Here is a 27,171-nt window from a genome sequence, read left to right as displayed (position 1 = left end):
TTTTGTACATCTATTTAATGATACTGATGATCTTGTATATGTTTTTCTACAATTATTTAGTAAAGGGACAAAAATTTTGACATTAAAAGCCACAAATAACATTGAAGAGAGTTACAATTTAGGATACAGCTTCCTTGTTTTCTTTTTTAATAGCCTATAGCAAAACAATTTGGAAAATTATTTTTCCAACAGAAATAAATAGAGTCAAAGTGCAAACTTTAAACCCTCATAACTCCGAAATTTTTATAGATAATTTTTTTTTAACATTTTTTCTATGTTCCTGGTATCTTACCTTATATGGCATTTTTCTCTGGGGCGCGAGTTCTGGCGCACCCTGTATAAATTTAATTGCCAAAAAATTTGATAGTTTCGACAGAATAACATCGTTTCCAGACTTTTGGAACACTCTGTATTGTTATCACTGATGATTGTAGGCTAAATACCCCTTCGACCCCCTCGCCGGTGCAAACCCCCGATTCGAGTCGCCCCTCTAGTGAGGAAAAGCCGGACCTGTATTGCGCCCTAGCTAACATGTCGTGTCCTCGGTGCTCCGTGGGGTGTGCAAATTTCCTTAATACACTCCTGGTATGTGGGGGCTATGACCGGACTGAATGTCTCCGTACAGTCGAACAATACATTCCTGAAACCAACACTTGGAAATTTCTACCATCGATGAGGGATAATAGAGGGCGCTTTAAAATCGCTGTTGTTAATGATAAAGTCTACGCTATTGGTGGTAGTAATGGAACAACTGAATTAGACTCAGTGGAAATGCTCGACTTGTCATTGGATAAATGGGTCAAGATGCCTAAAATGCCATTGGCTAGGAGTAACATGGGGGTGTGTCATCTCGACGGCTTGATCTACTGTATAGGGGGATGGAACGGTCAAGTTGGTATTAAACAGTGTGATGTTTTCGACCCTGTCGCATCCGAGTGGAGTTCAATCGCGTGTTTGAACACCGGTGAGTAAAACAGTGTTGCCAACTGACGAAAAAAATAACTGGTTTAAATAGGTCGTTATCAAGCGGGCGTGACATCATACAATAAATTGGTTTATGCAATTGGGGGCTGCGACGCCTGGAATTGTCTCAATTCGGTGGAAGTTTACAATCCGGAGGAGAACACGTGGAGTGTCATTAAACCGATTATAACAGCCCGACGTGGATGCGGTGTTGCCGTTTTCAACGATAAGTTGTACGTGGTTGGAGGCTCCGACGGGTCGCATTCGTTGAGTTCCACGGAGATTTTCGATGAGAAGACACAAACGTGGGTGGTGGGGCCCAGTTTGACAACGCCGCGGGCTAATGTCGATGTGGCCGTGGTTGGGGATCGGTTGTATGCAGTTGGGGGCTTCTCAGGGAAGAATTTCTTGAATACGATTGAGTATTTGGATGCGAAGTCGAACGAGTGGACGACGTTTGTCCCCAGGAAGAGTCATAATTAGGGTTATTTCATGTTTAGAGTAATTGTCTCACGCCTAATATCACTCATGTTAATCAAGTGTAATCATATTAGGGCAAGTATTAAGAATAGACGTCTCAAGAATCGCATTTGGGGGAAAATGACTGCATTTGTTTGAGTTTGAAACTTGAAAATTCCAAGTCTGATGGTGATTCTTGAGGCGGGAAATATAAATGTTTACACCGAATTATATATTTGTAGATTGTTGGGTTAGAATTTCCCTACTTTTTATAAGTTTTTAATTCGTTTCAAATTTGTACGCAATTTTTTATATGATGGAAAAAAATATATTTTAAATACTCTTTTCCACTTGCAATAACAAAAATTATATAAAAATGGAACTTTCAACAATAAAGTAAAGTATTTAAAGACATTACTATAGGTCATGTTACTCTATTTATTAGTAAATAATATAAAGTATGATTGTTACTTCTATAAATGTTTGCAACGGCTGGAGTGCGACCTTTGTGATTGGATAATATTGAAATATCTGCATATTTTGCCATATTTGTATAATTGAAGTGGTTATTGGATGAATATATGTTTTTCTTTTCTAATAAGCAATTCGTCTTTTATTCCTAATCAACAAAATGAGAAAAAAAAATAGGCCGGACCGGGGATCGAACCTCAAACCGAAGAGGTTGCTACCAAATTCGGTCCCATGCAATTTCGGACGCAATCGCCAAATGCTTTTTTAACATAGTAAACACACATAAACCACTAATTCATTTACAATTTCGACTTTACTTTTTTTTGCCATATTATTATGAGCAAACCGTTAATTTTGAATTCAGTCATATGCGTTTTCGGTCATCTGTCAATAACAAATGGTAACGTCACGGAATCCGTAAAATATTTTACAAATTCTGTTTTTTATCATTTTGAACCACTAATGAATCGTCTCGACTTTTATTTGTAATTTATAAACAATAACAGTTGAGTTTACTTTTTAATTCGGTCGTGTGTGTTTTCACAATTTCCCGATATGGCGTCATGTCAACTGTCAGAAAAGTGACAAATGGCAAACCATTATGAGGTGCCAAATTGGTAAATAACCCTTGAAAAACCATTTCCACCCCCACTTTATCGTCTCGGGCCCCCCTGTGTCATAAATGCACACGCTTTGCGTGTTTGCATTGTTTGAGGTTATGTTGTTTCAGGGCCGGTAAGCCCCCAGTGGGTTTACATTTGGACGTGTTGAAGGGCGACAAACTGATCCAGAAATTGATGATCGACGACAAAAAGTGTTACTTATTTGGGCGTAACGCCCAAATGAACGATTTCTGCATCGATCATGCGTCTTGTTCTCGGGTCCATGCAGCCCTCGTTTGGCACAAACACCTAAATCGGGCATTTTTGGTGGACTTGGGGAGCAGTAAGTGTCACATTGGTGCAAATGGGGGCTGTTGTGTGAGAAACGTGATAATTTGTGTTGTTTTAGCCCATGGCACCTTCATAGGATCATTAAGACTTGAGGCGTATAAACCCACTCAGTTGCCTATTGATTCTAGTTTTCACTTTGGGGCGTCGACGCGAAATTACACGATCAGGGAGCGCCCCCAGACGGGCATGCGGCCGATCATTGACGAGATCGAGAAGGCGGGCGAGGAGACCGAGGGCGGATTACTAGGCCTCCCAGAGACAGAAACCGAACTCGATGTAAGCCCCGCCCCTAACCTTGTGGAATCCCCGCCTCAATTTTCTTGTAGAATCTGACGGAGTTTAACACCGCCCACAACCGGAGGATTTCCATGCTGGGGATCACCGACGACACGGAAAAACGCAACACAAACCGGAAACGGAAACGTCAAGTTGTCTCCTTCAACGAAGACGAGGAAATTATCAACCCTGAAGACGTCGACCCCAGTATAGGGAAATTCCGAAACTTGGTCCAAACCACTGTTGTCCCTTCCACTGTCAAAAGGGCCAAATTCGCCGCTGACAGCATCGGGATCCCCACCGAATACAAAAATCCCAAACACTCCGCCCCCGACCTGTACACAGACCTGCCCCCCGAATCCCACTCCCCCAGCAGTTCGGGGAATTTAAGCATTTACAGTTCACTCAGTTCACGCCTCGGGATGGTTCTACCCAATCCGGCGCCCGATGTCGACATGGGACAAAACTTCGCCCCGCCCACTCCCTTTGTCCCGCCCCAAGTACAAATCGCAGACGCGATGGAGCCCAAGAAGAAGAAGTACGCCAAGGAGGCGTGGCCTGGCAAGAAGCCCACTCAAACGCTATTGGTGTAAAAGTAGGTATAAGGTTTTGATGTAAAATTTCCTCAACTATGAAATAAAAAAATCATTATTAAAAGAATTACTTCGCCCCGCCCACAAAGAGGCGTGGTCACAGCTATAACAATCGAAAAATTACTTGACAAAAATGGAATAAAAGGCAGTTTTCGGTCAAAACTCGTAGAAAATCAATATTGTATGACAGATACGACATCAGCGGGTACTTTTTCCCTCCCTTTGAGCGCCCCAAGTTCCATTAAAACCAAACAACTGGCGACTTCGCCCCCCAGCCCTCGCACTAGTTGGCACGCCGCCCCCAGACTGCCCCCCGTGGCCAACAAATCGTCCACTAGGAGCACCCTTTGACCCCTCCTTATGCTATTTTCCTGAATTTCGATCGTGTCATGGCCGTATTCGAGAGCATACTGCGCCGAGAGGGTTTTCCCCGGCAATTTTCCCTTTTTCCGAATGGGAACAAACGGTATTTGCAACTCTAGGGAGACGAAAGGCCCCAAAAGGAACCCCCGAGCGTCCAACCCCACAACACACTCCACAGGGGGCTCGATTTTTCGCGCAAGAGACACCAAAACGTCACGTAAAGTTGCAATCAGCTCCGGCTGTTGAAATACTGAAAACATGTCCCTAAATGGGGGTAATGGGCGAACTTGGGGGCGAATTACCTGAAGAGGATCCCGGGCTTGGGGAAATCGGGGTACGACCGCACGTTGGCCTTAATTTGAGCGATTTTTTCATCGAGATCGGACATTTTCAATGGAATGCTTTAATAATTAGATAATTATCACTTAAATGCGAATTTGAGGTTAGGGGGTGAGGGTCACATTTGCACCAATCACAGACAAGCTTTCTAGGCGCGCAATTCAAATTTTGATTTTCACCTAAGTCAAACAAGGAAATAATAAATGTTTTACACTCTTGAGGCTAATAACACAATAAAATAGTTATTACAGTGTTGAGATTAATACAGTTTGGGAGATTTCACCCAAAAAATGCGAATTTGAGGTTAGGACGACTTTGTTTTGAGGTTTTGACATTTGCACCAATCACAGTCAAGAGTTTCAGGCGGGTAATTCAAAATCCAATTTTACGTAATCATTTTTATGGTAAAAAAACACTTAAATGGTTCTGGTTTTCACATTTATTTGTTTTGTTGCCGTGTAGGGGTTATACAGTAATAAAATAAAGGGGCATTTAACATTACGTAACGTGAAATAACGACTCATGTTTCTGTTTAATGAAACTCAACTATTTACATAAGAAATGATGCAAATTCACAAGAACAAATAAATTTATTACATAAAGTTGTCTATCATTAGTCTATTAAGAGCAACTAGCATATTAAAAGATTATACAGGAGCTTTGTGGACCAAGTTGAACCAATGCCCACACTCGCATCTTCGGGGCTGCCCCTTGTACAGCCACATCCAGTTGACACTAGTCGACTCCTCCTCGCAGATGCACCCCACAAGTCTGGCATCGAACGCCGAGGGAATCTCGTTGGGCTTGTCCTTGGTGCCGGGGCCCCTTTTGATCACTTTCAAGTCGAAGGGGTTGTCATTGCCGGCCACTTTGGCCATCAATTCGCGCTTCTCCAGACCGGTGGCGTGCTCCAGGGGGTCCCCCATAGTCACTGAAACAACACAAGGATTACGTAATGGGGATTACGACTCAGAGAACGTGCAAAGTTGACACTTTAGGGCAACTTCATGAAACGGGGGACTCACCCTTGGTGGCAAACCTGTAACTTGTACATAGGACGTTTTTTCTGGCCGTTTTCAGGGCAATTCGACTGCAGAGAGAAGCCATTTTGGGACCTTTTCCCGAAAATTGACAACTGAAAACTTGTTTCCGTTTCGTTCGATTTTGTTACTAAATGGCAGGGGGCGCCACCGCTGATCCACCAAATCCACGCCAAAAAAAAAACAATTTTCACGTAAATTCCCTAATTGAAACACTCTTGAACCCCTCACATGGATTAATAACGCAATAATTATTAATTACGTATTTATTTTGCACAAATTTGGGTAAATACCACAGTTGGCACCACTGTCTTGTTACTGTGGGCATGCGCACTGGTGGCAACACTTCCTTTTCTCTAAACGATTGACAAGGTACACGTTTTGTTGCTTTTAAGCAATTTTCTTTTAATTTTTTGTGAAATAAATACATCAAATTTGGGTGAAATATCGCGAAAATGTGATTCCGCAAGGTTTAATCTCTGTGTTGTGATTTTCCCGGGCGATGATGGTGCGCGAAACCGGTGATATTTTGTGATTATTTTGCCACTACTTGTTTACTTAAAATCGAGAAATTTTCACAAAATCGTCGCATTGATGTATTTATTTCAGTCACAGTGTTGTTTTGTGCGATTTTGAGGTTAACTCCTGTTTCAGATGTCGTCGAAAATCATCAAATCGGGGGGCGGCGACCCCGACCAGTTCGAGACTCAGGTGGCTCAAGCCTTGCTCGAACTCGAGATGAACTCTGATTTGAAGGCCCAACTCCGCGAGTTGCACATAACTAAAGCGAAGGAAATTGAACTAAACAACAAAAAGGTGGGTTTTTGGCCAAAACTTGTTGCACACCTGTTTAAAACAATGATGAGTAAACTTAGGACACCTAAAGAACACACAATGATTACAAGACTTCGTCTGAATGGCCAATTAATCGCTCATTTAACCCCAGTTTGGGTTTTTCTAATGTTTGGTTATTTTTTAGTCGGTGATAATCTACGTCCCCATGCCCAAGCTGAAGCAGTTCCAGAAGATCCAAACGCGGCTGGTGCGCGAATTGGAGAAGAAATTCAGCGGCAAACACGTCGTTTTCGTGGGGGAACGCAAGATTTTGCCCAAACCGACGCGCAAAACGCGCACTAAGAACAAGCAAAAGCGCCCCAGGTCGCGCACCCTCACCGCCGTCTACGACGCCATCCTCGAGGATCTGGTGTATCCGGCGGAAATCGTAGGTAAACGAATTCGAGTCAGACTCGACGGGTCGCAACTCATCAAAGTCCATCTCGACAAAAACCAACAAACCACGATTGAACACAAAGTAAGTCTCTGAAGCCCAAACTAAGTTGGCAACATTGATAATAATGCATGATGAGCTATTCTTAGGACACCTAAAGATGCACCATGATTAGAACTTGTGCCTGATTGGCCCAAAACGCATTCTTTGGTGTTTTGTGTGAGATTTATTGTGATTTTTTGTGGTGGTTTCAGGTGGACACATTCGCGTCCGTTTACAAAAAGTTGACAGGGAGGGAGGTCACTTTTGAGTTTCCAGAACCTTATTTGTAATATGTGGACAGTTATTTAATAAATAATTGAGTGATTCTTATTAAAGTAAAGTTTTTTCATTGAGCAATAAAAACTTTATTTGAAGCAAACTCCAATAAAAAATAACCATATTTTAACCTAAGTAGTTCACATATCACCTAGATTATAAAAAATCGAAATACATATAAAATCAGTTCTCTCACCTTGGCTAATTGAGTGATAACACAATAAACTACACAACAAAATACAATAAAAAAAATTAACCTGACTCGACTTTTTTGGTTTCAACTTCAATTATTTCGTCTTTATTTTCTACATCGTCTTTTTGATTTTTTTTACTATCTACTTGTTTTTCCTTAACATAATCGTCCAAGTCAACATTTTCAAAGACTTGATTTTCCCCAAAACTGACTCGTTTCGTATTAGTTTTATTAAAAACCCTAGGAATTGGCACCTCCTCCTCAACTGTAGGCCTCTCCTTTGGCCCCGCCTTACTAATTACGAGATAATTCAATGGTACCACCCCCGACCTCCCATTGGCCAGCGCAAACGCCCACCCTGAATTCTTCAAATTCATTTCCTCCTGTACATATGTGGGGGCTAACGTCAATTCGTCGTTTGTTTGGACACTCAATTCATTCTGACTCCGGGCAATGAAATCAAACGCTGCCTTTGCCCTAACTCCTGGAGTTTTCCAATTGGCCGGATCGCACTTATCTGAAACCAATGAAATTGATTAACCATGTTGGGGGCGGGGCGTGTGAAACCCACCTTCGTATTTCGGGAGGAATTTACTGATGATGTAGGGGGCGGAGACTAGAACGCCCAGAAACGCCAAAGTTGGCCAACTGGAGCCAGGGGCGGGGCCAGTGGGTGGCGCCCCGCCCGCTTGCTTCCAAGCCAATGACGCCGCACTATTGGGCACTTTTCGGCCAATCAGCCACATGAATTTCCGGTAGAGCCAATTGAACAACCGGAAGATGTTAACCGAGTACCAGATGTGGCCGAACATGGACCGGAGTCGCCCGAAGTTGTCCGCGACACTGAGTACGGCCCTGAAGGAGCTCGTCATGGCGAAAAACGTGTTGTCTAGCATCATGGAAATGCTGTTGACGGCGCGGACGATACTTTCGACGCTTGCGAAAGTGTGACGAGAGCTCTCCTCGGCGTATTGGATGAAGCGACGCTCGGCGTCGTCGTTCACCCCAAAACTGGGGTAACCCCCCATCCCGTACATGTTGTAGCCCCCGTACGAGCCGTAGGAGTTGTACATGGAGCTCCGGTAGGGCATGCCATAGCCCCCGCCGTACCCCAAACTGCTGTAACCTGAGCAAAGTGTGAGTGAGACAAGGTCCACATTTGCCGCTTTACTCACCACTAGAATAAGGCATGTAGGAGTTGTACGCTGAGGAGGCCATCAGGGGCGCAGTGCGAGGCAAAGGGGGCAACACGGGGGCGCTACGACCAGTTGTTGGAACATCACGGAAATTGTGCGTAGTGCGAATTTGAGTCGAGTTTTGCAAGGAGTTGGACTCCCAGGGCTTCAATGGCGATGTCATTGTGCACACAATCACATTTTTTGCAAATAATTGTGAGATTTTAAACAAATTACGATAATCTTTATCTGTCACCTAATGACATGAACTTTGACACTTCTTTGACAAATAACTGTCACCTGTCATTTCGCAAAAAAGAGCGCCAATTTACCAACAAGTGTTTCGCCCAACCATGACCGAAAATAAACCGTGAGTTTTATTAAATAATCACAATTATGCGCAGTTTTACGTCAATAATCACAAAAAAGTCTTAGTAATCAATAATTTGTTACTACAAAAATTGAAGGTTATGTGTGGTGCCATTTGGCTAAAGCTGCGCTTACACGAATTGCCCCTAGCGGCGGTAACTTGAACTAGTTTAATTTCAGGCGCGATTTGGACGACATCAACGAAATGCTTCATTTGGCCAAAATGAGTGAAAACGACGTGTTGCCAACCTCACAAACTGTCTATTTTACCAACGAGAATTTGTATTGTAACAATTTTAAATTTCTGGAGCTCGATCAACACTTAATTGGGGAATTGAAACAAGGACAAACGCTTTATATCAAGGGGGACGATGACGAAAACGTCGTACTTTGCACGAAAGATCGCACTTATGATGTCAATGGGGCTGAAACCTCAAATAGTCTATTACTCGTGAAAAATTTGAGTTTTTTTGATGATTTGAAAGATGGGCAAAAGAGGGCGCTCAAAACTGTCACGGTTTCGGGGATTTTTTACGAGTATTTGAGCATCACTCCGGGGAAGCCCCATCTGAAAAAACTGACAGATTTGTTGAACAAATCTGTGTATAAAGGCCCGGAACGTGAATATGAAATAAAAAATGAAGATTTGTACAGTTATGACGACTTGATTAAAATCGTTCAAGCGTCGGAGAAAGAGCTCAAAGACGTCTTAAAACACTTAAATGTTGTGACAATTGACGGGAAAATCAGGCTACTTGATGTCGAGTATCATTTTCGCGCCCTGTCCTATATGTTGAAACTGATTGAGGAAAATTCCTGGAATTTGGACGAAATTGACTTTGAGGAAACTCTAAACTCCCTCAGAGACATAATCCCGGAGGAAATTCTCATTTGTTTATTTGACAAATACACAGAAGAGTCAAAAACAATTGACGGTCTACAACTCTATTCGTACAAAGAGCCTGAAATTTGTCGTTTTTTCGCCCAGATTTTGCTCTACGGTGCCGGAAAATTCAATCTGGATGAATTCCTCCAAGCCTGGAGGGAATCAGTTCCCGAAGGAATGACTTGTGATGAGGAACTTTTGCACGGAATTGCGATAATTGACCGGAAAAGTGACCCTCCTGTAATTTCCGCTTTCCCAGAAGATAGCTTACCCGAAGATATCAATTCCCGTTTCAGCATGTTGTTTAAAGTGAAAGAAAAATGGACAGTTCCTGAAATAACACCCTATATAGAGTGAAAAAATCATTTTTGTGTGACTATAAATAAGTTTTTTGGTTTCAGACGCGTCGCGACGGACAAAATGGACGTCAATGCACTACTTGCGAAATTCGCACGGGCTTCCAATGTTGAAGGAGTCAAATATTACTCGGCCAAACATGCGAAATAATTACCACTATTATTATTTCCTCAAACGTGTAAACGCCACCTTATGTGTCATTTCGTGCGCATGCGCACACCTCTTAAACAATTAAATTTGATAAAAGACTACAAAATGCCCGTTTGTAGTGAAAACTACGAGAGTGAGATTTCAGAAGGACGCAATTGTCGAAGTGTGAAATGCAAATTTTGTGGTTCGGTGATTCTAAACCCTTCGACAGCGACATTTGCAAGTTTTGAGGTTAGGTGTGATGGTTGTAATTTTGTGCTGAAATTCCCCCAGTTTCAGTTGCCTCTCATCCAACAGAACAAAACGAATGAGACTGAGCCCGAAACTGAAACGGTTTCGTTTTTTTGGATCGTCAGCGACATGTACACCTTCCAAAATGTAGGGTTTTCACACACAGTTGGCAATAATAAATATCTGGCGTGTGCTGATTGTGAAGCTGGGCCCATTGGATACCACGATCTGGCGAATAAGACCAGCTTCGTGGCCCTGAGTCGAGTCCAACACTCTTAAACCCTATTTTATAGCTTTTTTATTTACGTGAAATAAATTATTTAAATTCTGTTGTGTCTATAGTGCCAACCCTGAAAAAACTAAAACCCTATTACACACCACACTAATCCCATGTAAATTGTGAATAATTAGACGAGTAAAAGGAGTTTTGTGGTGTTAACTCGTACACAACACTCCAACTTGCAGTGTTTTCATTTTGTTGTGTTAATTGTGTCAGCGGTGCCAACCTTGTGAAAATGAAACCCCCGCTACAAAACTCTTACTTTATTAGTCAGTATTTACATAAATATGGGGCCTACAATAATTAAAAAACTTAAATACAATACTGGAGTCACAATAACTTAATGGACGGAACTACATTGGCAGGATTGTGTTAAAACTGTCACCCTTTGTGGGCCCCCCGTTGATTCTTCAACCAGAGACAAGCACTTAGGACACTACTGGCAGTGAGTAGCGAGATCAAAATGGCCGAAACAAGCAAAAAATTCTGCGTCGTCATACAAACTTCCCCTTCGAAACTCGCAGTGTTGCCAACATCGTTCAAATCCTCCGCCAAAACGACTCTCAGGTGCTTCCCCATAGTGACCCCATCAGTGCTATTATAGTACGAGAGGTCCCGTCGGCGGCGCCTCCTCCCGGGCTCAATTTGCTGGTTGGGCTCCGGACACATTTGACAGTCGGTTTTACAGAGCTCTATATTGCACTGAATCATCAAATCCATCACATCTGGGAACTTGAAAGCGTTGAAAAACGCATAAGCGATAATGGAAGCCCCGGTATTCCCCGTATTGCGCGTCTTTTGGAACGCCCCGAACAGTTTCGGTTTGAGAATACAGCCGTTTTCGTCGGTGAGGGGGTACACGCGCTCCCCGGTCGAGTCCGTAGCCCTGCAGTCTTTCACCTGGATGTCGAATCCAGGGTCCCCACTCACGGAGATGACCAGCGTCATCTGCTCCCCGATTTTCACCAAGCCGTTGGCGGGGGGCGCGAAGGGGCCCTTCCCTAGCTGAATGTCCAGCTTAGCCATGGCGGTGTCGCCACTGAAAGTCACTATTTCCTGGCTGAGCATCCCCACACTGAGCGCCACGCTGAGGGAGTCCTTCAGGTTGCCCTCCCAGAGACACCTCACAGCCCGGATCGTGTCCCACACCTCCTGGATCCCCTGCTCGTTCTGGATCACGAGGACGTTCTCCAGGTAAGACTGACCTTGAGTGTCAAAAGCATTGATAAATTCGGTCCCACAAGAATTCAAACTAACAGTGAATCGGTATTTCGACATTTCGGAATTTTCGTTCACATAACGACACTCCGGAGTATTATAATACCCTTTGGAGTAGATAACTCCATTAAATTCTCGATTAAATTCAATTGTTATTGTCATCATGTCTTTGGCACACTCGACATCAATTGCGTGAATATGGGGGGGATGTTTCAAATCTTCGTCAGTTGGCACACCTGGTTGTGGCGTTTGGGGGATTTCCGTCGGTCCAGGCCGTGTAGTTGGCACTATGTTGTTCTCGTCAGGAGAGGGCGTGGCTTCGGTTGTTATCGCAGGCGATGTGAAATGAGTGGAGGGGGCGGAGGTAATAGGGGTAGCGGTGGAGGGGGCAGGAGTTTGAGGGGTTGTGACAGGTGGGCCGTAAGTCGGTGCAGGAGTGGGGGGTTGAGTGGTGGGGAAAGTGGGCCTTTGAGTGGGGAAGGCGGGCCTTTGAGAGGGGTATCCCGTCGGGGGTTGAGTCGGGAAGCCAGGCCGTTGGGTGGGGTATCCGGTCGGGGGTTGCGGCCGTTGGGTGGGGTATCCCGTCGGGAAGGTGGGTCTCTGGGAGGGGAAGCCCGTGGTGGGGTAGCCCGTGAAGGGCGGTTGCGGCGGGCCGGTGTGGGGCGGGGTTATCTCATTGGTGGGGGAGGGGTAGCCGGTGGTGGGATTGGTGTAAATGGGGAATGGGGGTTGGGGGGTGATTCCCGATGGGGGGTATCCCTGGGGTTCGAACGGCCGTGGTTTTTGTGTGTTGCTCGGAGGAAGATATTCACGAAGAGTGCCTTGGCGAACTAATTAACATTAAAAAATAGTCATTAATTAATAAAGTCGTGTATTGCAAGTTAATTAATAAATTATACAGAAGGATGTGGTTAATGTGACAATTTATTTAAGTTTTTCAACTCTAAAACACAATGTAATGAATGATAGTAAACCCATTATTGGATGTAATTAACTTTAATTATAGAATGAACAAATTAGGTTAACATACTTTTCCTGCTGTTCTGTGTGTAGACTCCTTGAAGCCATTGAAGGATGTTTTGGACCATTTGATCAGCACTGGTTTGCCTTGCGACTCTTTGTCCTGAATAAGTAACAAAAACTAAAAGAGTTAAATACGTTATTTTTATTACTACCTCCTTCCGCAACATCGCCACTGATGTCTTTAATCTGTGCCGACCACAGGGCGACAAACAGAATGGAAATTTTCATTCTGCAAAAACAAAAGTCACTAAAATAACCCAACCTCAAATTTGCCCAAAAATCAAATCATTATTTACACAAAAAGCAACCAAAACCCCAGTATCAAGCTGCATTTTAATTGTAATTGAAATTGACAGCTCAAATTTTGAAAATTCTTTAGTAACTTTTACAATTAGGGGTTGGTATGTGCAAAGGAAAAATGCCGATTAGACGAGGTAAAAAATCATAAAGAGACTCAATCAATCAATGCTTTTAAACCAATTTTGCCCCCTTGTTGTCCTCCTTCACGCTACGGTTCACCAAGAATAATTAATTTTTCAACTGACATTTGACAAAGAGTTGACAGTTGGACCGCCATAGGAGTTTTGCGTCGTTATTTACACAAAAAGGACTAAAACGTACCCACTTAATGCTTTTTCCAGTATCATAACACATTTTTAAATTGTAATTGACATTGACGGTTCAAATTTTTAAAATTCTTTAGTAACTTTTAGAATTAGGGGTTGGTATGTGCAAAGGAAAAATACCAATTAGACGAGGTAAAAAAATCGTATAGAGACTCAATCAATGCTTTTAACCGATTTTGCCCCCTTGTTGTCATCCTTCACGCCACGGTTCACCAAAAATAATTATTTTTTCAACTGACATTTGACAAAGATGAAACTTTTGACAATTGGACCGCCACGGGAGTTTTGCGTGGTTATTTACACAAAAAGCAACCAAAACTACCTATTTAATGCTTTCTACAGTATCAAGATAAATTTTTAAATTGTAATTGACATTGACGGTTCAAATTTTGAAAATTTTTTAGTAACTTTTACAATTAGGGGTTGGTATGTGCAAAGGAAAAATACCGATTAGATGAGGTAAAAAAAATCATACAGAGATTCAAACAATGCGTTTAAACCGATTTTGCCCCCTGTTGTCCTCCTTCACGCCACAGTTCACCAAAAATAATCATTTTTTTAACTGACATTTGACAAAGAGTTGACAGTTGGACCGCCACGGGAGTTTTGCGTCGTTATTTACACAAAAAGCAACTAAAACGTACCCATTTAATGCTTTCTCCAGGATCATGATACATTTTTAAATTGTAATTGACATTGACGGTTCAAATTTTGAAAATCCTTTAGTAACTTTTAGAATGAGGGGTTGGTACATGCAAAGGAAAATAATTGATTAGAAGAGACTAAGTGAATGCGTTGTGTCCCCTGTTGTCCTCTTTCAAACCACCGTTTATTAAAAATAATTATTTGTTCAAGTGACATTTGACAGTTGGGCCGCCGCTGGGAGTTTTGGGTTTGGAGGTTGGTACAAGTGTGCAAAAATTTGGCATTTTTCCCACCGGGTGTCTATTAATCTCTTGTCACTCATCGAGGCGTGTAATTATCTCTATTATTGCGCGCTAATTAGATGGCATCGCCATAAAAGGTGCAAATACCACTCGTGCAACTCAATTATTTCGGTGTCAGACGCGAATCTCATCGATAAGCTTCCATTATGTGAACACCCAACAAGGGCAAATTAACATGAATCTTATGTTACTTTCTCTGTTATTGTCTATCATTATTCCCATTGCATCAACGATACCCACTTTAGAAAATTTATTCGTTCTTAAATGACATTGACGATGACAATTGGACAATTTCGCGTATTATTAAAAAAATTGGCTATTGTGCAAGCGATTGGCTGAAAAAGAAACGTTTCTCAAAATGGCGGCGTTTTTTCGTCCATCATTAGTGTAATGACGGAAAACTTGTTTCCCAATCGTTGCATCACTGAATTAATCGAGCGCTGCCAACCTCCAAACGATTATTACCCCAGAATCTTTAAAAAAATTTTGACATTTGTTTGAGAAATATGTAAATGTCCAAAAGTGCGATATGGGAGTATTTCGCAAGTATGAAATGAAGTTCCCATTGCATCACTTGTGAATGCATGTTATAATTACAAAGTTATTTGTAAACTTTGATCCCAATCTAGATTTATTAGTACGCGTTGATGCAGCACTTTGCAACACATCTCATTACGCAATCTAGGATTTTATTGTCAATGGATTTCTCTCCTCGCACTTTCTTCGCTTCGATTATGATTTTTGTGTTCGAACTTGATTGCGATTTGGATGCCGGTGAACCGAAAAGAGCGACCGGAAGTTCGTCAAAGTCACATCAAATAGTGGCAATGAATTTTTAGAATGTCCATTTTTTTATTTTTTATTTTTTTTTCATTACAAATTCAAGAATTCGGGATGAGTTGATGTGATGTAACTCGGATTTCTCAGACGAGTGTGGACACAATGGTTTTTTGATGAGAATTTATCTCTTACAAAATAGTTAAAAAAGACGAGTTTTGGTTAACTTTGAGGTCAAAAGCGTGCGTAAGATGCGTTTCGTGACGAATGCTAATGAGAGGAATTCTTAATTAGCTCATTTGCATAAATATATGAATATTTATTATGTTTTACAATAAAATTTGTCAATTAGGGGGACCACAATGGAGGTTATTGCGTTTTTCTGTCATTTTCCCATTTTTACTATAAAAAAAATAAGTTGGCAACATTGAATTTTTGGTCAGCGGAATGACAATTGACCATAAAGTTGTGACTTTTGAATTTGACAGTCAATGTTACTAAATTTAGATTTTAGATTTGTTTTGACGAAAAATCACAATTTAATCACGCGGTAACTTCAAGATTGCCAACTTAATTTCAATCATTATAATAATCTGAAACTGTTGAATTTTTCTTCAGGTCAATAAAATAAAACTGAGTTTGCAACATTGAAGTTTCTATTGGCAACTATGAATTATTGATAATTTTAAGTGACGGCTTTGCCAGCAGTCGTCCGTCGGAAATGAATGACAATTGACTATAAAATTGTGACTTTTGAATTTGACAGTCAATGTTACCAAATTTAGATTTTCGATTTGTGGCCCACTTGACGAAAAATCACAATTTAATCATATGGTAACTTCAAAATTGCAAAATAAATAAAATCATTGTATAATCTGAAACTGCTGAAATTTTCTTCAGGTAAATAAAATAAAACTGAGTTAGCAACATTGAATAGTTTCTATGGCAACACTGATAATTTCAAGTGACGTCTTTGTCCGTCGGAAAAGAATGGCAATTGACTATAAAATTGTGACATTTGAAGTTGATATTCAATGTTGCCAACTTAAGATTTGTCAATTAGAAGGCACTAGAATTGAGAAGTTATGAATTGTATTTTTCTATCAATTTTCTATTTTTACTAACTTAAATTGTAAAAAACACAAATTTCTGATTAATAAAGTGGTCTCTGATTTTGAAATTGAGTTGGCAACATTGAATTATGATAATTTTCAAATAAAAAAATTATTGGCAACACCGAATTTTCAGTGACGGCTTTGCCTTTTGGAAAAATTTTGACATTTGAATTTGATAATCAATGATGCCAACTTAAGATTTCAGATTTGTAGCCTACTTGACAATCATTTTTACCAACATTTAACCACAATTCAGAAACTTTAAATTTATCACGATTTAATGAAAATAAATAACTCAGATTCATTCTAAATCGAAAAGCAGATGAACTGCAATTAAAAAAAAAAACTCTTTTTTTTCCTTCATCTAAACCTCAAAATCAACTAAATTGACATTTGTCATCAATCAACAAAAGTTTATCGCTTTAAGATTTGTAATTTATCGAACCGATAACTTATAGAACCAATGAAAATTAATAATTTCTAAAACACTAATGACTATTTAATTAACTGTTGCTTAATCAAGTGAGAATATTATTAATAATGGTAATTTTTTTACAACTAGTTAAAATACAGTTTTTTTTTCATTTTTTTTAAGTTGGTACGTTTTACAAACGACATTTTTTTGTTAAAACTCCCAAAAACACACTTAAATTCATATTTTCCCAAAAATTTTAGTTCCTAAAACAAGTCTTTTTGGGACTTTTCCCAAAATAGGCCGAAAAAAACTAATTTAGGGACTATTTTGAGAAGATAAAATAAAAGGTAAGCTATTTTTGGCAGCATATACAAAAAATAATAAAAATAATAAAAAGTAAAAAAAGGCTTTATTTTAAATTTTTGAACGGAAAAAACAAAAACTGTAAATTTAAAAATACACAACAGTAATTTTAAATATTAGATCATAGAGTGCTATCAACAGTTGCTTGGCAACGCTTCGTCTAAATTCTAAACCAATGAAATTGTCCGATTTTTTGATTTTTACAACGGACAAATTGTATAATTTATGAAACACAAACCACACAATTACAATAATTTCAGAAATTTTAATAAAAAATGTGAATTAATAAATAATTTATCAGTAATTAATAAAATTTGTTGAAATAGATATTTATAATAAATAATAATAATTAACAGAAAATAAAAGAAAAACTTTTAAGTTTTTTGAATTTTTATTTGTCAAAATTTTGGACGTTGATGAAAAATTTAAAAATTCGACTTTTTTGTTAAAAACCAAGCCAGAAAGTCAATTTTTATAAAAATTGTCAAGAGTTTAAACGAAAAAAAAAACGTTTTTTAATCATTTTGAGAATCAAAGTGTTATTAAAATTATCTACAATTTAATAAAAAAAAATCAAATAAACAATAATTTGTGTCAGAACTTAGAAAATCACCTTTAAGGCATGATTGTTGCCCTTTGGCAAACAAATCGCTTTAATGAAACCACAGAGTCGCAACCTCACGACCCAAACTGCAATTTCGCACAATTACCACTTATTGAATCTCGATTCCCTATAATTTCCCCCAAAGACGGAAGCATTTACACGCAAATCACCATTGTTTACCCGAATCCATCACTTCAACAACAATTTCGTTTCGAAATTTAGCGCAATTTATCTCTTTCAGTGTGCGCAAACGAGCCATTGTGTGAAATTTAAATATTTGTGCACACTTTCCTCTCATCTAAATTGGAAAAAAATTGCACAGAGAAACGCATTGTCCGCATCACAGGATGAGTTTTTGCGTAAAATCACACTCACTGTCACTCTTACCTGCGCCAGAGTTATCCTAAAACCCACAAATGACTAAAAACTAACTAAATGCATCTTCTCATCATTTGCCTTTTATATACGCACACTTGTTGGTGCTCGTGGACTCCCCCAATGGTACAAATCCCACTTTCGGCGCGCATCCCACCAAATTATTCGTCTGGTCGGCTGGGATGGAGAGAGTACCATGATCCCATCATCATGGTAGAGAAAAAGTACCACCGATGTACCAACGCAAGGCATGGTTCTAATTCAGCCAATTCGGTGGTGCGAAATGTCACTGTTTGATTGGATTATTGCGAAATGGTAATTATCGGGGCCTTCAAACGCCACGATTAGGCTAATTTACGGTAATTGCTCGGGTGTAAATGCGGCTATAAAATAATTCAGGCGATTTTGTGGCCTGTTTTTGATTTTTTTGCTAAATTGTTTAGCACAATAAATGAGTCAGTTTTAACCGCGGGAATTTTCACCGCGAGGCGATTTTTGGAAGATTTCTTGCGAAACTATGCCGAACAATGACCCATTTTTTTATTTTACAGTTTTATCAACAAGAAATTCGAATTTTAGGGAAATTACGTTTGTAACTAGAATTTTCAGAAGTAATTTTTAGTGCCTAAGGTTGGTTACATTAATTTTCCTTATTTTCAATTTTAAGCAAAAAAGAGTAAAAACACGTAAAACGGGACAAGTTTTGTGCCAAATAACGCGTGATATTTACATAGAAAAAGTATTTCGGGAAACCCTCCCCTAGATGCAGTGTTGTCAACACAAAAACAGTGGTATTGTGACAAACTGACAAAATAGTTTTTTCATTAGTTTGCGTTCAAATTTCAACCAAGAAAAGTGAAAACATGTAAAAAGGGACAAGTTTTGTGCAAAATTTGATAGGGTAAGTGAAATTTCATAATAAATTTGGGAAACAAATTTTTTTTATTACATAACCTCACTTTTGAATTTAAAATAACCGGTTAAAAATGTCTTTTTTAGATAGTTTGTACAGTACACATTAAAATAACAACTTGTTTATTTGTCGGGTGAAAAACACCCGGAGTTATCCGGAGTCATAGTTTCGCCAAATTTGATTCGTTTTTAAAAATTTTTTTTTGATTCTTTAAATAGCATTTGTTTAGGTGAAAAACACAAACTGATTTATATTTTGAGGTGAGTTTAAACGAGAAATTGTCGATTCCGGGATGTTGCAAGTCTCCGGATTTCTGAAAAATAAGTTCAAGTTTAGCTCCGGAGTTCAATATCGGTCGATGATTCGAAAACTAGTTCTTATCGGACATTTTAGCTTCCGGAATCGTGATTTTTAGGCAATTCTACAATTATTAAATCAATTTGAAGTGTTTTTGTTAAGTTATTTTGCAGATTTTAAATAATTCATTAATTTAAAATTTTTTAAATATTATTTTCACAACTTTAAATTTATTTTTCTTAAAAACTATAATTTTTACAGCAAAAGTAAAAATATGATCGGAATTTACCGATGTTTAATAAATAATAAATTAATAATAAACTCAGAGTTGACCGGAGTCACAGTTTCGCAAAAAAGACGTTAAATTTTGGTTCATTTTTAAAAGAAAATTTTTCGATTACTCAAAAAAAACACTAACGGATTCGAATTTTTTGGACGATTTTTTATAGGAGATTTTGACGATTCCGGGATGTTGCGAGTCTCCGGATTTCCGACAAATTTAGCTCCGGGTTTCGACCGACGAAATTTAGTCGATATTTCGAAAATTAGTTTTTGTAGAAATTTTAGCTTTCGGAATCGTTATTTTTCGCGATTCTACAACTAGAAAATAGAATTTGAAGATTTTTTGTGGAGTTGTTTTGCAGATTTTGAATAATTTTTTAGTTTTTTTTTTAAACTTTAATCACATTTTCCTCGAAAACTGTAGATCGGACGACAAAAATAAAACACTGTCAGAATCTACGAACGATTGTCTATCGAGTGATAAAAACCGGAGTTATCCGGAGTCATAGTTTCGCTACCAAAGATGTTCAAATTTGTCTCATTTTTTAAACAAATTTTTTCGTTTATTAAAAAATTATCAAACAATATAAACGAATTCAGGATTCTCAGACGATTTTAGATGAAAAAAATGTGATTCCGGGCGTTTTCAGTAACAAACTTATTTTAAGCTCGATTTTGGCCAAAAAAACTGAAAACTCAAAAACTATCAATTGTGGTCAATTTTAAATTTCAGAATCGCGATTCTAGCACGGTTTTACATCACATAGTCGAATTTGAAGAGTTTGTATTCTCCCATTAAACAGATTTTGACTCATTTATGAAATCAAAAATTTTATTTTTCGAATTTGAAATACGAAAAACAACATAGGATTTCAACCGACGAAATATCGTTCAAAAACTATCGATATTTTAACTTCTAGAATCGTGATTCTTACGAGTTTTACGGCTAGAAAAGCATTTAAAATGGTGACATTTTGCTAAAAAAATACACAAATTGAATAAAACAAAAGAAAATAATCAACTAGGACAAAATTTTCAGAATCTTTGTCAGGAAAAGAAAGGAAAAATCTAAATAAAAAACTCGGAGATTCTAATTGGGTAAAATTTTGCAATTGTTCCAATTTTCGTGCTCTGAGCCGGATTTTAGGCACTTTTGAACATTTTTAAGTCCACTTTTATTGTTTTCGTTCAAGGTGAGCGATTTGAGATACCAAACCAATTTGTACACCTTGTATTAGCGATGATCAGTAAGATTACATTAACAAATGTTAATTACAGATAAGAGAAACAAAATAGACAAGGTCATGAATTACAAAATAATGGATTATTCAATTAATACAACACATAGATTAGAAGCACGTTCTATTAACATTCTTCGACTTAAAAATCAAATGATTAAGTGATTTTCTATTTAATTATTAGCGTTTGTTCTGATTGCATATTTCGTAATTGCAATGCTTCCAACTTTCATTAGTTAAATTTGCATCTGGGGACCGAATTTGAATTCCACGTGAAACTAGAATTAATCTTGATGAAAGTTGGGTAAACCACATAAATGTGATCGTATCGTTTCCGAGAACAAACTTAAAAAAGACAGTTTTTTGAATTAATTATCGAGTTTTTCCCCCGATTGCGCAACTCTATGATAATTTTCCTTCAATCAACAAAAGAATCGTCGTCTTGACTTTCTACAAGCAATTTCCATTTCAATAAAAGGAGTAAATTCACCGCAAAGTGATTAAACTCTTCATCTTCCATTCAAAACACGTTCTTCTCTGGTCTAAGAATTTTATTGTCTCTTAACATTTGGTATAAAATCGGTAATTGGCGATTATTAGAAGAAATGTCAAGAATAGTGGCCAATACCTTGACGTATTGTCCGAATTCTAAGACGATTAGGTGACTTAACGAGGCCAATAGTGTGTTATGACACACTTTCAGTAACAAAAGGATGATTTGTGGGAATTGGTCCAATTATATCATCGAATTCTCACTCCCTCACATTCAGTGTGCAATTTTTGATGAATTTGGACGTTGCGTTAGAAAAAGTGAAATTTAATTCTTCCATCCCTCTTGTTAAAAATTTAGCGTGAAATGTTTTGCAATTTTTACCGATCTGTTTCAAGGCTATTGAGAAGAGTTCAGATTCATGACTAATTTGCATGGAAATTGGAACACTTGCAAAATTTTATAAAATCAGGATTTTATTTCGATTTTTCCTTTCTTTTCCGTGCATATGGTTGGCGATTTCGTTGAATTCCTCTGAAAATCTTGTCCTAGTTGCATTATTTTATTTTGTTTTCTTCAATTTGTGTGATTAAAATAACTTAAAGTTGATAGTTTTTGAGTTTTTGACCGATATTTCGTCGGTTGAAATCCGAGGTTGTGTTTCGTATTTCAGATTCAAAAAATTAAATTTTTAATTTTTGATTTCGTAAATGAGTCAAAATCTGTGTAATGGCACAATACAAACTCTTCAAATTCAACTATTTGATGTAAAACCGATTCTGAAAGTTAAAATTGACCACAATTGATAGTTTTTGAGTTTTCAGTTTTTTTGTCCAAAAGCGAGCTTAAAATTATTTTCTTACTCAAAACGCCTGGAATCATCTTTTTTTCATGTAAAAACGTCTGAGAATCCTCAATTCGTTATTGTTATTTAAACCGATAACTTTTCAACGAACGAAAAAATTTGTTATAAAAATGAGACAAATTTGAACACTTTTGGTAGCGAAACTGTGACTCCGGATAACTCCGGTTTTCATCACACTATAGACAATCGTTCGTAGATTCTGACAGTGTTTTATTTTTGTCGTCCGATGTACAGTTTTCGAGGAAAATGTGATTAAAGTTTAAAAAAAAAATCCAAAAAATTATTCAAAATCTGCAAAATAACTTAAGAAAAACTCTTCAAATTCTATTTTCTGGTTATAGAAGAGCGAAAAATAACGATTCCGGTAGCTAAAATTCCTACAAAAACTAATTTTCGAAATATCGACTAAATTTCGTCGGTCGAAACCCGGAGCTAAATTTTTCGGAAATCCGGAGACTCGCAGCATCCCGGAATCACCAAAATCTCCTATTAAATATCGTCTAAAAAATTCGAATCCATTAGTGTTTTTTTTTTGAGTAATCGAAAAATTTTCTTTTAAAAATGAACCAAAAGTTAACGTCTTTTTTCAAAACTGTGACTCCGGTTAACTTCGAGTTTATTTTTAATTTATTATTTATTAATCATCTGTAAATTCCGATTACATTTTTACCTCTGCTGTAAAATTTGTAGTTTTTAAGAAAAATAAATTTAAAATAATAGATATTTAAAAAAATTAATTAATGAATTATTTAAAATCTGCAAAATAACTTAACAAAAACTCTTCAAATTGATTTTCTAATTGTAGAATTACATGAAAATCATGATTCCGGAAGCTAAAATGTCCGACAAGAACTAGTTTTCGAGTTAGTTTCGGTCGAACTCCGGAGTTAAACTTGAACTTGTTTTTCAGAAATCCGGATACTCGCAACATCCCGGAATCAACAATTTCTCGGATAAAATTGACTGCAAAATCCAAACCAGTTTGGGTTTTCACCTAAACAAATGATTTTCCAAGAACCAAAAAAAAAAGTTTTAAAAACGAATCAAATTTAGCGAAATTATAACTCAAAAAACCAAATCCGGAGCCGAACTCGAGGCGTTTTTTAGCAACTCGGAACCCCAAAATCGCCCCAATTTCATGTAAAAACATGAGAAGTTTAAATTCGTCGTGCTTTTTTTCTACAACCAACAAAAAGCAAAAATTTTGAAACTACTTAAAAAAAAAGAATTTCAAGAAACCGAACTCGGCAATCCGGTTCCCCGAAATTTCATATAAAAAACATGGCGAAGCTTAAACCCGTTGTTGATTTACCTCCACAAGCAAACAAAAGTCCATTTTTTCCGAAAAAAATTTCCAAGAAAAATAAATTTAGTTTTGAAAATAATATTTAAAAAATTTTAAGTTAATGAATTATTTAAAACCTGAAAAATAACTTAACAAAAACTTTTCAAATTCCATTTTCTACTTGTAGAATCGCGTAAAAATAACGATTCCGGAAGCTAAAATTCCCACAAAAACTAGCTTTGGAAAAATCGAGCGATATTTCGTATAAAAACTCCTCAATCGTCAATGTTTTTGAGTAATCGAAATAATCTCTTGTAAAAATGAACAAGATTTTAACCCTCTTGTTTGCAAAATTATGACTCCGGTTAACTCCGGGTTTATTTGATTCTTATTAAAACTTATATTGTCATGAAAATCAACGAAAGCAGTTGATTGGTTAATATTTTACGTCAAATGTCTGTTTCCATGGTTTTAAATGTCAACGAAGAAACGTGGAAGAAATTTGGTTCCGCTGTTGGCCTTGAGAAGCGCCTACTCCGGCGCATCCACCAAAAAACCTCTCCATTTTTAATTTTCCGATAAATTACATCAAAGACGTTATAAAATTAATTACAGTTATTGGAAAGCGTTGTAATGATTGTCATTACCTTTAGTGAAATAATAACTGCGTGAAACTTCCTGGCGCACAAGTGTGTTATCTTCGGTTATAAAATTGTACATCTGGGAGTAAAAATTAGCACTAGTTGTGCAACAATTCAATTACTGCACTGTGATCGATCATAACCTATCCCAAATATTGAAACGGAGTGTGATATTTGTATAAAATTTCACTTTTTAAATTGTTTATTTGACCAAGAGTGAACGTACACGAATGTAACCATTTATTCATCACCCAGATGTGATTTATGTGATGGAGTGAAAGTTGGAAGTACGATTTTGGCAAGGTTACGTCCATTTTTCGGGCCCAACTTGGGAAACAAATTCTTTCACAAGTTGACATTTATGACACATAACCTAACCAAACATTTGATTGTCAAAATTGACAGTTTTTGGTCTTACGCAACGATTTTTTCAAAACAAAAAAGAAAACTGTTTTCGTTTGACACCAAATTGCTTTTATCAGTGATAATAAATGTGCAAATAGACAGGAGTCGCGAATTGTGTTAATTCCCGTCGTTTTTGACGATCTCTTCGTGACATTTCCTCGGTTTTAATTGTGTCAGCTATTTGTCCATTGTCGACAATTCCATTATTTGCAAATGTTAAGTCCAAACGATTTTGTAACGTCGAGTCGTATTTGCGATGATTTCAAAACACGGCAAAAACAAACAGTGTTACCAACGTTAATTAATAAATAGATGATATGTCCGAATGCATTTCTCATCAGACGTTCACTTCGAATATTCGATTCATTGTTGTGCAAGTTGCATAAGAGTGTAATTTGCGCAATTCGCACTAATTGATGAATTTTCGGATGCCATAATAACAAACTATGAGCGTAAAAATCGCAATTAGAGGTGAGCAAATCGACGGTTTTTGCCCGCTTTCATAAGAGGACGATCATCAAGGCGGCCTTGACTCGCATTTGACAATCGCTGTCATTATTTGACAACTAATTGACAGCCATTGAAATGAGTGCAAAGACTCCGAGTTAACCACTTATTGTCTTTCTTACTGTGAGATAAACAGATTTCCTGTACGCAACTGAATTCTTTGTAATTTCCGTTTGATTTCTTCATGATTTCCTTGTGATTTTTGCATAATTCCATAGAAAATTCAGACAGTGTTGCCACTTTTCGGAAAAAATCACTTGGCAACCTTGTCAAAAGTGTTATTTGAACAACCAATGCTAATAAAACACTATCATGTAATAAAAGAAGTCAAGTCGACCATGGCCCCAAAATATTAAAATTTGACGTCAGATATTTAGAAAAATAAATATTTTTACTAAAAAAAAGAAGAATTTCAATGTTGTGGAAGTTGATTTTTCGATGAGTTTACGGAAATCTCTTTCTTAAAAACTTTGTTTTGAACAGTAATTTTCCAAAAACAGCAGTGTTGCCAAGTCTTGTGAAATTTCACCAGATCTGGTGATTTTCACACCAGTCTGGGTGATGTGGTAAAAATTCTGGCGATTTTTTTGGAAAAGAAAGAAAATGATCCAACTATTGATGTGTTGCCCTTTTTTGAGTATTTTGTACGTTTTTGATAATTTTCTCAAAAAAAAAAAAACACCAAATTGGATAAAAATAGTTATGTTTGTTTTTTTTACGAAATTTTACTAAAAAGGACCAAAATGACAATTTACTATTGCCTTTTTCGAATATCTTTTTAACTAGAAACTCAATTAAAAAAGTTTCGTTAAAAACAAAAATTCAACAAAATAGGCCAAAAATAGTACAAACAAACAAAAAAAAAATAAATAAATAAAAATTTATATTATTTTTTAGCTTGTTTTGCTCGATAAATCTCATTCATTTTGTTTATTTCACTTGATTTAATTGGTTTTTGAGCAAAATTAACTCAAAAATAAGCCGAGAAACTACAAAATTTTATCATAATTGCTTTTAACTCCGCGTTTTTTTAACAAAATCTCAAAAAATCAATAAATTATGTCGAAAATCATTTCTCGAACGTTTTAGCACGTTTTTCAGTTATAAAAGCTATTATTTTGCAAAATTTTGTTAAAAACAAGTCAAAAATGAAAAAAATATACCAAAAAAAAAAATGATAAAACAGAAAAAATGGACAAAATCTTGTTTAAACAAGTTAAAAAATTACAAAATTAAATCGTAATTGACATAATTTTTACCTTGTTTCGCTAAATTTACTTTGTTTTTTAACCAAAGTCTAATTTATTTTAGAAAATCTTATCTAAACACGCTTAAAAATTACAAGAATAAATTAAAATTGATGTTATTTTGTTAATTTCGCTTAATTTAACTGTTTTTTTGAGCACAGTTAAGACAAAAATAAGCCAAAAAAACACAAAATTTGATCGAAATGTTTTTAAGCGCGTTTTTGTAGATATAAAAGTCTCAGATTTTTCGCAAGATTTCGCTAAAACAAACTAAAAAATCAACAAATCAACTCGAAAATTATATTATCTTTGCATTTTTAAAACGTTTTTCAGTTAGAAACACAATTATTTCGCCATTTTTTTTTTTAAAACATGCCAAAATTTGGCCTATTATGATGTGGTTTTTGCCTATTTCGAGAGCTTAAGCAGATTTTTAAGCTGAAAACTCCGTTTTTTCGACTCAAAAACTTTCGACACTGTTGGAAAAATTTAAATTGTAATGATTTTCTTAAATATTCTCCAAAAATTACGATTTTTTGCTTGTAAATTAACCATGTCTTTTGTTAGTATTTTATTTAAAACTGCTTTGCTGAAAAAAAATAATCCAATTTGTTTTGTTTTCTAGTCGAAAGTTTAATTTCAACGTAAACCAAGTTTCAGCGACTTTTGTCTGCTACTCTGAAAATCAAAATTTTTTGCAAATTTCTTTCTTCAACAATTTTAAAACAATCTTTCATCGTTAAAAAATAGAATTCACACTAGTTTTATGTTACTACTCATAGTTTAAATTTTTTTTCCCTAATATCCTAAAATTACTGCTTTTTTTGGCTTACAAATTAACCAAATTTTTTCAATTGTATAATTTTATTTGAAATGTAGAAATTCACAAATGTT

The 27,171-nt window shown here is 37.1% G+C and overlaps 9 protein-coding genes across 13 annotated transcripts in view; 5 read left to right on the top strand and 4 right to left on the bottom strand.

The window, feature by feature from the left end:
• LOC123010626 (influenza virus NS1A-binding protein-like) overlaps positions 1-2,027 on the top strand; it is a 10,987-nt gene extending 8,960 nt beyond the window's left edge. Inside the window, exons 7-8 of the mRNA XM_044407663.1 lie at positions 435-964; positions 1,016-2,027. Of these exons, the coding sequence (XP_044263598.1) occupies positions 435-964; positions 1,016-1,446 (961 nt within the window). The 3' untranslated portion in view covers positions 1,447-2,027. The remainder of the gene's footprint in view (positions 1-434; positions 965-1,015) is intronic.
• Positions 2,028-2,438: 411 nt separating this feature from the next.
• LOC123010846 (nuclear inhibitor of protein phosphatase 1) lies at positions 2,439-3,799 on the top strand. Its single transcript, XM_044408003.1, has 4 exons — positions 2,439-2,510; positions 2,624-2,838; positions 2,905-3,122; positions 3,173-3,799. The coding sequence occupies exons 1-4, from the start codon at positions 2,482-2,484 to the stop codon at positions 3,713-3,715; spliced, it is 1,005 nt and encodes a 334-aa protein (XP_044263938.1). The 5' UTR covers positions 2,439-2,481; the 3' UTR covers positions 3,716-3,799.
• Positions 3,753-4,685, bottom strand: LOC123010847 (adenine phosphoribosyltransferase). Of its 2 annotated transcripts, none has more exons than XM_044408004.1 (2): positions 4,381-4,685; positions 3,753-4,342 (listed from the first exon to the last, which is right to left on the bottom strand). In XM_044408004.1, exons 1-2 carry the CDS (start codon positions 4,464-4,466, stop codon positions 3,889-3,891), a joined length of 540 nt encoding a protein of 179 aa, XP_044263939.1. In that variant the 5' UTR covers positions 4,467-4,685; the 3' UTR covers positions 3,753-3,888. The 2 variants fall into 2 exon arrangements, with proteins under 2 accessions (XP_044263939.1, XP_044263940.1); XM_044408005.1 differs by having other exon boundaries at positions 3,753-4,328.
• Positions 4,686-4,988: 303 nt separating this feature from the next.
• Positions 4,989-5,629, bottom strand: LOC123010746 (cytochrome c oxidase subunit 5B, mitochondrial-like). The gene is made up of 2 exons (XM_044407842.1): positions 5,443-5,629; positions 4,989-5,348 (listed from the first exon to the last, which is right to left on the bottom strand). Exons 1-2 carry the CDS (start codon positions 5,522-5,524, stop codon positions 5,065-5,067), a joined length of 366 nt encoding a protein of 121 aa, XP_044263777.1. The 5' UTR covers positions 5,525-5,629; the 3' UTR covers positions 4,989-5,064.
• A 58-nt stretch (positions 5,630-5,687) lies between these two features.
• LOC123010745 (40S ribosomal protein S7) lies at positions 5,688-7,062 on the top strand. 2 transcript variants are annotated; one of them, XM_044407839.1, is made up of 4 exons: positions 5,688-5,829; positions 6,112-6,273; positions 6,437-6,769; positions 6,940-7,062. In XM_044407839.1, the coding sequence occupies exons 2-4, from the start codon at positions 6,112-6,114 to the stop codon at positions 7,015-7,017; spliced, it is 573 nt and encodes a 190-aa protein (XP_044263774.1). In that variant the 5' UTR covers positions 5,688-5,829; the 3' UTR covers positions 7,018-7,062. The 2 variants fall into 2 exon arrangements, with proteins under 2 accessions (XP_044263774.1, XP_044263776.1); XM_044407841.1 differs by lacking the exon at positions 5,688-5,829 and adding an exon at positions 5,896-6,053.
• A 14-nt stretch (positions 7,063-7,076) lies between these two features.
• On the bottom strand, positions 7,077-8,767 carry LOC123010743 (probable peroxisomal membrane protein PEX13). The gene is made up of 3 exons (XM_044407836.1): positions 8,372-8,767; positions 7,768-8,322; positions 7,077-7,713 (listed from the first exon to the last, which is right to left on the bottom strand). Exons 1-3 carry the CDS (start codon positions 8,553-8,555, stop codon positions 7,256-7,258), a joined length of 1,197 nt encoding a protein of 398 aa, XP_044263771.1. The 5' UTR covers positions 8,556-8,767; the 3' UTR covers positions 7,077-7,255.
• LOC123010744 (guanine nucleotide exchange factor MSS4 homolog) lies at positions 8,507-10,692 on the top strand. 2 transcript variants are annotated; one of them, XM_044407837.1, is made up of 4 exons: positions 8,507-8,741; positions 8,921-9,979; positions 10,028-10,364; positions 10,407-10,537. In XM_044407837.1, exons 1-3 carry the CDS (start codon positions 8,725-8,727, stop codon positions 10,131-10,133), a joined length of 1,182 nt encoding a protein of 393 aa, XP_044263772.1. In that variant the 5' UTR covers positions 8,507-8,724; the 3' UTR covers positions 10,134-10,364; positions 10,407-10,537. The 2 variants fall into 2 exon arrangements, with proteins under 2 accessions (XP_044263772.1, XP_044263773.1); XM_044407838.1 differs by lacking the exons at positions 8,507-8,741; positions 8,921-9,979 and having other exon boundaries at positions 10,170-10,364; positions 10,407-10,692.
• Positions 10,693-10,892: 200 nt separating this feature from the next.
• Positions 10,893-18,201, bottom strand: LOC123011563 (EGF-like domain-containing protein 2). Of its 2 annotated transcripts, none has more exons than XM_044409064.1 (4): positions 18,120-18,201; positions 13,038-13,114; positions 12,893-12,985; positions 10,893-12,692 (listed from the first exon to the last, which is right to left on the bottom strand). In XM_044409064.1, exons 2-4 carry the CDS (start codon positions 13,111-13,113, stop codon positions 11,026-11,028), a joined length of 1,836 nt encoding a protein of 611 aa, XP_044264999.1. In that variant the 5' UTR covers position 13,114; positions 18,120-18,201; the 3' UTR covers positions 10,893-11,025. The 2 variants fall into 2 exon arrangements, with proteins under 2 accessions (XP_044264999.1, XP_044264998.1); XM_044409063.1 differs by having other exon boundaries at positions 12,893-13,003; positions 18,120-18,168.
• A 601-nt stretch (positions 18,202-18,802) lies between these two features.
• Positions 18,803-27,171, top strand: part of LOC123011762 (UDP-glucose 4-epimerase) — a 22,308-nt gene continuing 13,939 nt past the window's right edge. Inside the window, exon 1 of the mRNA XM_044409377.1 lies at positions 18,803-19,008. The gene's annotated coding sequence lies outside the window, so the exon portion shown is untranslated. The remainder of the gene's footprint in view (positions 19,009-27,171) is intronic.

This window comes from Tribolium madens, unplaced genomic scaffold (assembly GCF_015345945.1).
Source record: "Tribolium madens isolate multiple individuals breed KSU strain unplaced genomic scaffold, Tmad_KSU_1.1 Scaffold_91;HRSCAF=231;Tcas5.2_LG7, whole genome shotgun sequence".
NCBI classification, from domain to species: Eukaryota; Metazoa; Arthropoda; class Insecta; order Coleoptera; family Tenebrionidae; genus Tribolium; species Tribolium madens.
This window is presented reverse-complemented; position numbering and strand designations above follow the sequence as displayed.